The sequence below is a fragment of the Marmota monax genome, unplaced genomic scaffold (genome assembly GCF_021218885.2).
Source record: "Marmota monax isolate L192 unplaced genomic scaffold, Marmota_monax_Labrador192_F-V1.1 WCK01_AAM20220418_F8-fsc00078, whole genome shotgun sequence".
Classification (NCBI taxonomy): domain Eukaryota; kingdom Metazoa; phylum Chordata; class Mammalia; order Rodentia; family Sciuridae; genus Marmota; species Marmota monax.
The window spans coordinates 8268727-8281316 of NW_026694865.1; the positions used below are offsets into that span (position 1 = coordinate 8268727).

At 40.8% G+C, this 12590-nt stretch overlaps 1 protein-coding gene across 7 annotated transcripts in view; it reads right to left on the reverse strand.

Annotated features, from left to right (window-relative positions):
• Positions 1–12590, reverse strand: part of Tln2 (talin 2) — a 400739-nt gene that overhangs the window by 89221 nt on the left and 298928 nt on the right. For all 7 annotated transcript variants that reach the window (XM_058573295.1, XM_058573296.1, XM_046426521.1 and 4 more), the window contains 5 exons: positions 11942–12044; positions 5287–5495; positions 4126–4245; positions 2980–3177; positions 1727–1866 (listed from right to left, as the gene is read on the reverse strand). In XM_058573295.1, the coding sequence (XP_058429278.1) occupies positions 1727–1866; positions 2980–3177; positions 4126–4245; positions 5287–5495; positions 11942–12044 (770 nt within the window). The remainder of the gene's footprint in view (positions 1–1726; positions 1867–2979; positions 3178–4125; positions 4246–5286; positions 5496–11941; positions 12045–12590) is intronic.

Sequence of the window (12590 nt, forward strand, 5' to 3'; positions counted from 1 at the left end):
AGAGGCCAATTTATATTTTTCCCTTCTTTCCACAATTTAAGAGAGTGAACAACATGTTCCAAGTTGGAAATTATAATTTGGAAATGATGCAAAAAATTGATGATAATGAAAAACATCTGAGTTCAGATACCTGGAAATATCAGTTGCCTTATCCAAAGGCTCTTTGTAGGAGAAAAGAAGTGATCAAAAGAGGGTTTTATATCAGAAACAGCTGCTCTGCAAAATAGACATCACCCCCATCCTTGTCTCTCCCCACTGTCAAGGGAGGACACTTGTTTATCAGAACAATCACAAAACATGAGAAAGAGGTGGGGAGATGTGAAGATAATTTTCCAAACCCCTAAAACTCTATTGTTTGCATTTAAAATGTATCTTCTGTGACTAAATGAAGAAACACAACAGCTTGCAAGGGAAGTGCTCTGACAGTTTGTAACAACATCTGTCTGTCTATCTATGTACGTGTGTATACGTACATATACACACACATACACATACCTACAGGAACAAACAAACAAAAAGATGGAAGGAGAGACAGGACTTAAACTATTAGTTTCATGAAAGCTGGAAAGAACTGAAGGATGATGTAGTTCACACTTCCATTTCACAGATGGAAAGTTTAGACAGGTTGAGCAACATGACTGAGGGAGGAGAGAACCAAAGCTTGGACTAGCATTCGGGTGCCTTGAGTCAGACAATTTAAATGGTCATTGAGCTCCAAGGGTTCACACAAAGAAAAGGAAACAACAACAACAAATAAACAAAAAACCCCACAAAAACCAAACAAATGAAACAAATCTGAAAAGAAAAAGCAAGCAGAACTGAAGCTAATCACTAATCTGCACATTTTGAAAAACATTTCCAATGATTACATCCCCCTCATAGCCTCTCATTTAATGCCTCACCACTCAGCTTTTCCATATATAAAATGATGTCAAATAATGCTAAGAAAGCATCTGTACCACCCATGGTAAAATATCCTCCCCTCTGGGTTTGGGAAGAAGAATGTGGAATTGCTAATAAAAGATCATCCTGGGCTGTCGCTGCAGTTGCTCTGCACGCTGGCATTCAATCACCAGTTATTGAACTGAAGTGGCACAGTGGTAGCCTGCGACCAGAAATTGTATTACTTACTTCCCTGGGTGAAAGTAACAGGAAAGGAGAACCCTGAAATATTCCCAGATTCAGAGTCATGTTTTACTTCAGTTCAAAAGCTATTCTACCACTACTCATCCATCCTAAACTGGAGCCTTTCCACACAAGTCAAATTCAATCTAATATCCATTCCAGGCACATAGTATGTGCTGAATAAATGTCTGGTGAATGTTTTTTGAGCATTGCTCTCCTCTTTGTTTTTAGTATTTTCTGATTTCTTTTTCAATAAACATCTATTACTTTCATCATCTGAAAAATCTATTTAAGCTTTCATGTTTGCAAGTTAATAGTGGCCTTAAATCTAAGCCAGTCCTTATTGGAAAGGCTGTATAAGATGACAGAAGATTTCTTAGTGGGATAAAATCATGGAGAGGAGCTAGTTTTACAAAAACAAAAAACAAACAAACAACAACAAAAAAAACCACCCCAGATTCTCCCAATTACTCTTTACCTCCAATGACACAAGGATACCACCAATTCTTTGCTTAGCAAAGTGGTAGGATGTTGGGCACATCTTCAAGATGCAGTGACATCTTTTAAAAACATATGAAAGCACAATTTGTCCCATTCTTACCTTGCAGCTGCAGCCAGCAAATTTTTTGCATTGGGTGCTCCTGGATCTACAGAGAGAGACTTGGCCGCTAACAGTAGCTTGCTGGATGCCATAGAAATATTCTTGAGGTTCCCTATCACTTGGATCTGGTCTTCTTTCGTCTGGAAGGTCAAAAGGAGTCAAAGTCATGAGGAAGTGTCCATTTCTCCTAGTAAGCATTCAGAGAGCTAGGAGCAGCATCCTGAGGCAGAGGCAAGTTATCTGCAGAGATCACATGAAGCCCAGTCTGCACATGACTAACACATTGAGATACTGACTAGTGTCTATCCTTCTTCAAACAGATGCTTAGAGCAAGATTCATGCATCAGGGAAAGAAATCCATGCTTAAGTGGGTCAGCCAGGAGCTGTGCTTTCTCACAACTGGAGGCACTATAGCAGGGGGAGGAGGGAGCCAGTGAGCAGCACCAATGCACAGACGAGGCCACGATTCCAGCATCTTGCTCAACAATGCTGGAGTTGTCCAGTAGCTTGTACATCTCGGCCTGGCACAAATGAATAGCACTGTTTCAATGTTCAGAGCTGGCTGCAACCCAGAAGATCCTGATCCGGGAAAAGACCAATTTCTCACCTGCCTTGCCATGGAAAAAACAATACTTTGTGGATAACAGAGCAAAAAATAATGGGATAGCTCTTTTATGGAGTTTGCAAGAGCTTAGAAAAAATATCCCTGCAAGTTGATACCTGACTGGTCATGTTTTTGTATTCTAAACAAGCGGTTTATCTGTTCATCTGAAGGAGGTAATTTTTCTTTGAGCATGTGAAGGTGGTACTTTTTAATCATTTGACACTCAGTATTAAACTACAGTCCCTCCAAATAAGCCCACTAAACCTCAAATATGCATGTGTGTCTGAGTGTATTGTGTGTGTGTGTGTGTATTTTGCTATATTATTCCATATTTGAAGAGCTATCATCATCTCAGTTAAACACTGTCCCCCTCCTACTCTTTCTTCAAATGGCATAAGTGAGAGGATGGGTTCTGCTGGAGAATCGTGGGAAAAGTCATCCCTCATCACCAAGAGCTGCTGATACATAAGCTGAGACATCTTTGGGAATGCCATTCCTATGAGGTCACAGAACTTCCCAAGCAGCAAAAGGAATGTACCATGGCCTGTTTATAGGTTCCCTATGCCCATTTGCCCAGTCAGCCTCCAACATGGGAAGTTCAGAGCAGAGGCTCAGGTCAGCTCTGGACAGACAGTACTTCCACACTCACCTGTGCTTGGCCAGCCATCTCAATGCCAGCATCAAGGAATTCATCAAAATCATCACTGAACTTTCCGGAGGCTGCTGCTAGCTCTCCACTCTGGCCCCGGGTGGCATGGACAACTTCCCCAGCAGATTGGTTCAGATCAGCTGCTGCCTGATTCAGTTCACTCTGGGCTTCCTGGAAGGGCTTTGTGCTCGGAGGTAGCTATGAGGATAGAAGGCACAGCCCATAAGTATTACCTTGCTCAGGAGGGATAAAGACAGGCATTGTGGAGGCAGGAAAGACTTCCCAGGGATGCATTTGAGTCATCAAGACTGAAAGGCTTTGTATGGTCTGGGTCCAGGTGAGGTTTGCCTTTCAACACATCTACACTCATTCATCTATCCCCCTTTACAGAATAGACTCAACCGCAGATGGAAAACCAGTAAGAACAGCCATCTGCAAGTGCTCATGCTCATCTAAGTGGCAGAGACGGGATTCACACCCAGGCAGCCTGACTCCAGGATCCATTCTTGGACCCATCACCCTGTTTTGTCTCTCTCAAGATGGAAATTCTCAGTCTAGCTTTTTAAAACTAAAAGAACAAATCACGTTTTTCCAAATTAATAGCCACCAATTTTGTTTTATTAGTGGTCTTTATTAATCTTTTTTTTTTAAAACAGGATACCAGTGTCATTTGAAGAACTATAACCATTAGTGAAAAGTTCCAGAGAGCTAAGCTAGACTCTATTACCACCAGCATACCTGCGTGTACACCGGCACGGGGAAGAAATAAAGATAAACACAAATTCTGCAAGCAGACTCACAAAGCAGGGATGGAGATGGTCCCTAAGTGAAAGTCCACCTGCTCTCCCAATGAGTCTTGAACATGTGTGCACCTCCACTGCTTGCTCATCTCTATCTGACATGCCCTTATAAGAAGGGAGAGGACCATATACCCACTCCTCTGTCTCTTAACAGCAATATGGACTTAAAGAGTAAACTTTAAAAGCTTCATCTGGGAACTTTGCTGGACAGAAAATGAACAGAAAAGCCAACTGGCAGGAGAAATGGTACCCCTTAAGGAAAGGTTAGTTACTCAAAGATTCCACAAAAGATGACCCACTCACACCTAGAGGGGCCAAGTCTCCCTTCCCAGTCAGAACCTCTCACCGAATCCACAAGCAACTTCTTGCTGGACTCTCCAATGCTCTTCAAGGCCACATCTACATCCTTCTGCCCAGGTAGGCAATTCACACAGTTATTCAAGGAGTGAGAGACAGCTTTGGCCACCTGAATACATGAAGGGAGACATACATCATAAGAATGGTTTCAGTACAACCTTTTTTTTCACATTTCTTGGGAAATTGAGCAGTGAGAGTATGCAGAGCTGACACAGACATGGTGTGCTGATACTGTTAAGTTAAATCACCTCATCCACATCTGCTGTCCAAAAGCAAATTCCACCCCCTCACTAGGGTTAACATCCTGTGACAGGCACATCTTACCTGCTTCCCAAAGCCAGGCTGAATCATAGCTTCTGATTCAAACCTAGGTACCTTGTTTCAAAGGAAATGGAAATATATCCCCCTCGAGAACTCTGTTGAGGTCACTGAGGTGGAAGCAGGCCTTGAGTTCTTCTGGGTCACTGTCAGCCAGCCTTTGGTTGATTTTTGCTCAGTGACCCTCTGGTGCTATTACCCCCAAATCTCATTATACCCAAGGGCAAGGCTCTAAGCACTTCCAGATCAATGGAACTGCTTGACACGCTGCCTTTACATAGTATTGAAGTGATTTCTTATTTGCACTCTTGGGTACCCTCAGTTAAAAGGAAAGTTAGGGCTTCAGAGGTAGGCTCTGTCATTTCTTTTAATCCAAAATATCTCCTTCCGAGCCCCATGTCTAGAATTTTATCTGGATGTCCCTAGTTAACTGGTTTTATCATGGGGTCAGAGAATCGCCCACAGGGGTGATAAGGAGTTATAGGTAGAAACTTTGAGTGGCTGGATTTTGTATATTTTCTTCACTTCCCAGGCTAGGAAGCACATGTTGGCCCAAAACAAATGTGTCTAAAGTCCTAAACCTCCCAGGACAGGATGCAAAGATACCCATACCCTCTATTGACTGAGAAGGGAGAAGAGCTCACATTAATGTGGGGAATACTAGGCAGACTAACAAGAGTATCATGCATGGGCCAGCATCGTTATGGCACCATGGAAGGTTCTCAAAACATCAGCTGAGTCAAAGCATTCGCACCAGGAAAAATCATCCAGGAAACAGCCTGCCAACACATGCGTAGTAAGGATGACCATCATTCCCAATTCTGAGCCTTACCTGGGCTAGTCTCTGTTGACTCTCTGCATCTCCAGGTGCAATCAGGGCCTGCTTGGCTTCTTGAATGAGCATGGCAGAGCCCTCCATCACATCTCGGGCAGAATCTAGCATGGCATGGGCAGCAGTGGGGTCACTCGTAGATGCAGCCACTCCCCGAGCAGCCTGGGCCAGTGTTTTCAGAGCTTGGGCTGTCTCTCTAGCAGCCACTCCTGGGGATACAAGCCCACCAGACTTTTTATTAGATTCCATATAAATGGCACGCTTTTACTTTAGAATAGTTCTCTGGACCAGGGCCCCTTCTGCACCACAGCCTGGTCTAAGGGGAACTCTGGATTGATATTTGTAAAATTTGAATTGGTGTGCTTCTCAAATAAGTAAGAGATGCAGTAACAAATATAATGCAAAGACAATTTCCTTCTGCTTTTCCTTGCTCCCACTGCCTTACACGTCCCTAGACCCAACACACCAAGGACATGAGGGCAATAGCACAGCTAGAGGTCCCTGGGTGTGTCCAGACAGTTTGAAGGAAACTGTTTTAACTCACTTTTCTTCCCAGTTGCCTATATTAGGATATAACCTACATACACATAGTAAAGCAAACAAATCTATGTGAGCAGCTCTGTGAATCTGTAAATATGGAAACATCCACTTATCCACCATCGCCAGTGCCATTCCCCAACAATGCCCTTCACACCAGAAGTAATCACCAACTTAAAATCTATCACCTTAGACTAGTTTTACCTGTCCTTAAACTTATGTAAACAAAACCACACAGTGTGCATCATTTGGGTCTGAATTCTTTCTCTTTCCATCATTTGGTGAGATTCACACATATTGTTAGCAGTTTATTCTTGCTGGGTAATATGCCATTATTTGGACACATCAATACCTGTTTATCTATTATTCTGCAAATGCACATTTGGGTTGTTTCTCACTTTGGGCCATTATGAATAAATCTTCAAGGAAAGTTTTTGCACATACATTCAGACACACACATGAAATTCTCTCTCTTGGATCTAAACATAGGAATTGATTTTCTATGTAACAGAACAATATAGATTTAACTTTAGAAGACACTACAAAACAGTTTTCCAAAATGATTTTACCATTATACCCTCCACCAGCAATGCACTAAAGTTGGAATTGCTCTACATCCTAACCAATAGGATTTTTGGAATTTTAGTCACTTTGGTGCAAGTGTAATTGCATCTCAATGAAGTTTAAACTTTCATAACTTAATGAGTAATGAGAATCTTACTTTTTTATACATTTAATGGCTATTTGGATATTTATTCATTTTGTGAATCATCTGGTTATCTTTCAATCCATTTTGAAACATATGTGAGATTAGTGATGATTTTCTATGAATATAAACTAGTCCTTTAAAACTATTCCAGCACTTCATGCAGAATAAACATGAGTCTAACTACATGGTACTCATCCCTAGGTACCAGGAAGAGCATGGAGGTTGGATGCTGGGGAATTTGAAAAAAAGAATATGAGAACTGTGGAACAGCCAACTCCAGAGCCCATCTCATTGACCCACTTCACAAATGAGGCCCAGCACTGACAGTGTCTTGTCCACAAGCTTACATTTTACAGGTAGCACCAGAGCTGAAACTGCACTTCCTCAGCTCCAGGTAAAAAAATCTTAAGAGTGCTCTTTAGCAGAGAGAACCATGAAGGCTTCTTGTTAGAACATAAAAGACATGCATAAAAACCACAGAAACCAATGTCTCTTTAAGCTCTGAAATGACTATCTTCCTTCAGCAGGATCAGCTGGGTGGTCTCTAGATGCCCTTGTGCATGTCCTTTACCAGGACTGCTTCAGCTGAGTCAGCAAGATGCTGAAGGTGGTCTTCACATTACTGAGGATGAAGCTCCACAATACAATAAATGATGTGCAAGTCCTCAGACCCATAAAACTAGACAGCTTTGCAACAATAGACTTGTTAATCTATAAATATTTTGTATGTCACACAGCTGGAATAGAACTCTATAATCAAGGCAGATTATAAAGCTGCCAATCTACTGTTTATCACATGACTTGTGAGATGGAAGGATTTAAAAATCAAGCCCAGAAGAGAAAACATGAAGGTAAGCAAAGGAGAAAAGCAAGCCAGTGGAAAGATCATCCACTTCATGTTTAAGCTTTTGGCTCAGGGTTGAAAGATGTCATTGCTCAAAAGAACAACAGATGTGGTTAAGCCCTCATTGTACTCTGCCTCTATGTTGATTTGCTGTGTGGTCTACACTGCTGCCTTTTCCCATGGGTCTCAGTTTCCCACAGCTTTTAGGAGAGGCTAAGATCTTAGTACTGGCTTTTGAAAATTCTAGGCTGTGATTTCTGGACAAAAAGACCTGTCTTCCAATTTTTTATTTGGATTCTTGAATCCATTTCTATTTGAGTTGTATAGGAATTTAGAAGAATAAAACATTTGTCTTATACATGTTTATGCAAAAGCCATTTTGTGGAAAATATTTGAGACTCAATTTTTAAAAGGCAGAAACTGGAAAAGCTCAAGTTCAAAAATCTGTCCATCTCACTGATTTTCTGCTGAGGACTCAATGTGAATCTCATACTTTTTTGAGGAATCAAATTTTCCAACTTCGCCATCAGAAAGATGAATTAAAAACCAGAGAGCCCAGTGAACACCCACGGCTGTACAGAACTACATTGATAGCCACATTCTTAATGGTAACCACTTCAGAGTCACATGTCCAAGCAAGCAACATGAAGCTGTTCTCAGTCAAGTGAATCACAACACAAGACCTGTAAGTGGGTAATTCTAAAGCAGATTTCCATTTCAAAAACCAAAATCCCTTGGAAACACAGATAAGTTTCGTTGCCACCGGGATCTTAAATTATTCTCAATAGCAAGTCTTAAGACATAACAAATGTTACCAAATATAGCAGTATTCTTCGAAAAGATTGTTATTCTTTATCAGAATTCATGTGGCTTGTGTGTCAAGCAGCATTAGACCACAGAGAAGGCTCACAAAGTAAAAACCAGGTATGATATAAATCTCAAATCTGTTCCAAAGTATGTGCACCAGGTCCTATATAACTGCATTCAGCCATGTAGAAATATCTTTTGAGTATTTTACTGGCCAAAGAAAAACATGCTTGCTTTCAAATGTAGCCACGTGGCAGTGAACATGTGTCATCTGAATATTTCCCATCAATCAGCTGGGGACAAGGGAATGAAGACCCATTGAGACCTCCTTCATATTTGCTGTCTCTCTTTGCTTCTCACCCATTCTTCACCTTTGTAGAAACTGCCTTCAACAAGAGCTGTAACCTCCTTTCTCCTAAAGCAGCTAACAGATGCTTCTAAGTCCTCCTTTCCCATCACCTCTGGGCAGCAGCTACATCTCTGGCTCTGGAGACATCTCTGTCCCAGTTTCCTTGCCCTACCCATTGGGGCTATTCCCATTTCTTTCAAATATTTCTATTGCTCAGCTTTCTCTTTAACTATAGCCTCCTCCAATCATGGACTGGAGTCTCTAAAACTGTGAGGCAAAATACACCTTTTCTCTATATATGTTAATTACTTTAGGTATCTCCTTATAGTGATGGAAATTTGGCCAAGACCACTGCAAAACACTACTACACTGAACCTGGATGAATGCAGCAGCCTGCTTGCTAGTCCCCCTGCCTCCATCTGTTTCTCTCTAATCTACTCCACACACAGAAGGAAGGGCAACCTCTACAAAACACAATCTGACCCACACCCACTGCTAAAAATCCTTCAGTATTTTCACATGTTCTTTGTTGAAACTCCAAACTATTCACATTGGCTTATGATGCCCTTTAGGAGCCAATCCTGGTCTAACTTTCCAGCTGTATCTTCTTATTCCTCACCTTCCTTCTGGCCTTTTTTGTTTAGCTTTCTCAGTTCCTTCACCCAACATTCATCTCTGCCTTTGAGACATGCATGTAGCATCCACTTCCATGCCTGCCAAAACCAAATGGTGCTAATTCTAGGCTGTTTTTCAGACACCAAGGAGGCAGCTTGCCATCCTGGATGTTGTATCAGATGATGCAACTTGTAAAATAATCTTCTCTCCACTAAAAATGCATTTCGTCATCTATACAAAAGCTGCCAAGATTTTGGGAATGTTTTTTTCAAACTTAAAATCTCCCATGTACCTTAAGTCCTAAACAATCTTCAAACCCTGGTAGGTGTCAATTCTGCTCTGAAAATTTCCCTCACCCTTCCATTAGGATAGAATCACTTCATTGCAGGTACTACATTATATCATAACTTCTTTTTTGTTCCTATTGTGTTTCTAGGACTTTGTAGTAGCAGAATAACTCCACAAATAACACTTCCTGCAAGAACTATCTGGGAACACTGAAAAACATGAAACGTCTGTTTGAAGTCCCTGGAGCAATACCAGTGAGTTGAGATAAAGAGGGCCAAGATCTCAAAAAGAAGCAAAAGCACAGAGAGGGGACTGCAATGTTCAGGGTTACTTCTCAAGGTATGAATCTAGAATTTATATGGAAACATTAACTTGAGGGAGCCCAACAAAGTTGGAGGACTTAACATTACCAGATGTGAAGACTTACAGTACGACTACAGTAATTCAGAAAGTGTGAATGAAAAATGGGCAGTTAAGAGTGCAAAGAAATAGCAACACAAGCTGACCCACACATCTGTGGTCACTTTATAACACAGTGGCAGTAAAGACCGCTGTGGGCAGGGTTCTTTTCAATCAGTGGTGCTGGTTCAAATGAATATCTATGTGGAAAACAATTAAACTGGAATCCTATTGCACACACAAAAAACTCAATTCCAGACACATCATATTTCTAAATATGACAGGAAAACGGAAGAGTTCTAGAATATGACAGAGGAAAATATTTTTATGCTTCTGCACAAACAACAACATAAAATGCCAACTTTAAAAAAATTGGGGTTAAGTGAATCAGATGGAGAGAATGGGCATAAACGAAAGTTTTAAATCAGATACAAAAAGTACTAACCATAAAGGAAAAGAACTGTAATTGGACTATATTAGAAGAACTTTTGATCATCAAAAAACACATTTAAAAGAGTAAAAACAAGCTACAAATACGACAAGTGCCTCTAAGTGACACAGAAGTCCCATAAGTAAGGAAAATAACCCATGTTTTAAAAAAATGGGCAAAAGATTTCATATATACTTCATAAAAAAGTTCAGCAAACAGATGAAAAGATCTTCAGTCATATTATTCACAAGAGAAAGCAAATTAAAATTATAATGTGGTTCTATACTCACTAGAGTGGCTAAAACTAAAAGACTGACAATACAAAATGGTGACAAGGATGGAGAACGATTGGAGTTTTCACCTACTGCTGAAAGGAATGTAGTGGATATATGGAGAGCCTCTGATCCAGCAAGGTCACTTCCAGGTATAACCTAGAAAATGCTCAGTTATGCTCACCAAACACACTAGAATTATTTATAGCAGTGTTTCAGGAAACACCCCAAATACCCATTAATAGCATAAACATATAGGAATATTTATACAATGAAATATTACAGAAAGCAATAAAAGTGAAAGGTACTACAGGCACCATAGACGAGTCTCACAAATACAATGCTGAGCAAAAGGAGATAGATACAAAGGAACACACATTGTATGATTCTGTTTATTCATAGTTCAAATAGCAAAATTTAATCTATGTTATTAGAGGTCATGGGCCTTTGCCTCTGGGGAAGGAGAGGGGACACAGTGAGTGCTATCAGGGACAGGATGCAACCAAGATGCTGAAAACATTCCTCTCCTTGATCTTGGTGGTGACTTCTTGGGTACACTCTATTTGTAGTAACTCATATCACAGAGATAACTGCTTAGGACTTATGCTGTCAAATGCATGCATTATACTTCAGTAATAAAATAGATATTTTTTAAAAAGTCAAGCAGTTCTACTGTAAAACGAAAGCAATAATCTATAACCTAGTTCTCCCCACCTGATTCCCACTCAGAGTTACTCAGTTTTCTTTCAGTATTTCCTATTTTTAAAACAAGATGCTTATATTCAAACTTTTTTAAATTTCAGAGTTGTATAGATTGCCTACTATGTTAACCTTTCCTTTCCATTTTTCTTATTGTTACACTATCTATTGCTTATACAGACTCCCATTTAAGAAATCTGCTGCCTTTCAGAGTTACCTAGCATAGCCAATACTTAGCTCCTCTGCCCCACCCCAGTTTTGCAGCACAAATCTGCTCACTTCCTTTTGGCTCCTTCCCTTGGAGATCCTGAATTCGTGTTCATTCTGGTTTGTCAGTTAGCACTCATCAGTCTTGCATCTTCCAAAATTTCACTTGCATCTTATTTGTAGTTATCTCTTATTTCTCTATTTTTTAAAAATTTTTCTACATTAGTGGAATTTCTGGAGTCAGAGATAGACCTAGAAGCCTATAATCACGATTTGCCTGTAGTCTAGTAGGGGTGACTCACAATTTGGGAGTCATTTTATTAGTCTTTGTATGCTTAGCAACAAGTCTACTAGCAAATATATGGAAGGTAATTGAAAAATATTCTGTGAATTGCTGGAAAAAACAACAGTTTACTGCCAAATCTGGGAACTCCCTTTCTAGACCCCCCAGGTGGTCTGCACGCAGCCACCTGGCATCATGAAGGGCCCAGAGCCTCACCTGTATAGTGCTCGTTGCCTTGAGCTGCGCAGGTGAGGAGCTGGGCCATGGAGGAGCCCACTGCTTTCGAGGTGCTTCCCAGGTCCTGAGCACATTTTTCCAGCTATAAGAAAATCCAAGGAGAAGAGGACTTAGAGGAAAAAACATCTACTGAAGTCTCAGTATAATTTACAGCAAGAATGCAAATCCATTCTAGAGCTTGGGCTCTTCCCACCCAGGACGCCGTGGTCCTATAGCAGCAGGAGGAACAGGGGAAAGAGCCCGGCTTTAGAACAAACTGGGATATACACCCCGCTCCCTATTACTAGCTGTGTGAGACTGGGTAAGCTACTGAATGCCTCCAAGCCCCAGGAGCTTTTTTATGACCTTTTTTCTGAGGTCATAATATACCTAGCTGAGAAGGTCTTCAGAGAATGAACATAGGTTCTCAAATGGCAGCTATTAGCACTACGACTTTAGAAGCTAACTTAAAAAGTTTGCAACAAATCCTTAGGCATTAATTATGCCTTGGCAGGAAGTGGGCAGACATCCAGCTGCACCACCTTCCTGGCATGTGGGACCATTAACATTGTTCAATTTGATCATTATACTTTAAGGAGTTCCAAGTGAAAGGAAATGCAAGAGAAATGGAGATTCGGAGTGGTAAATG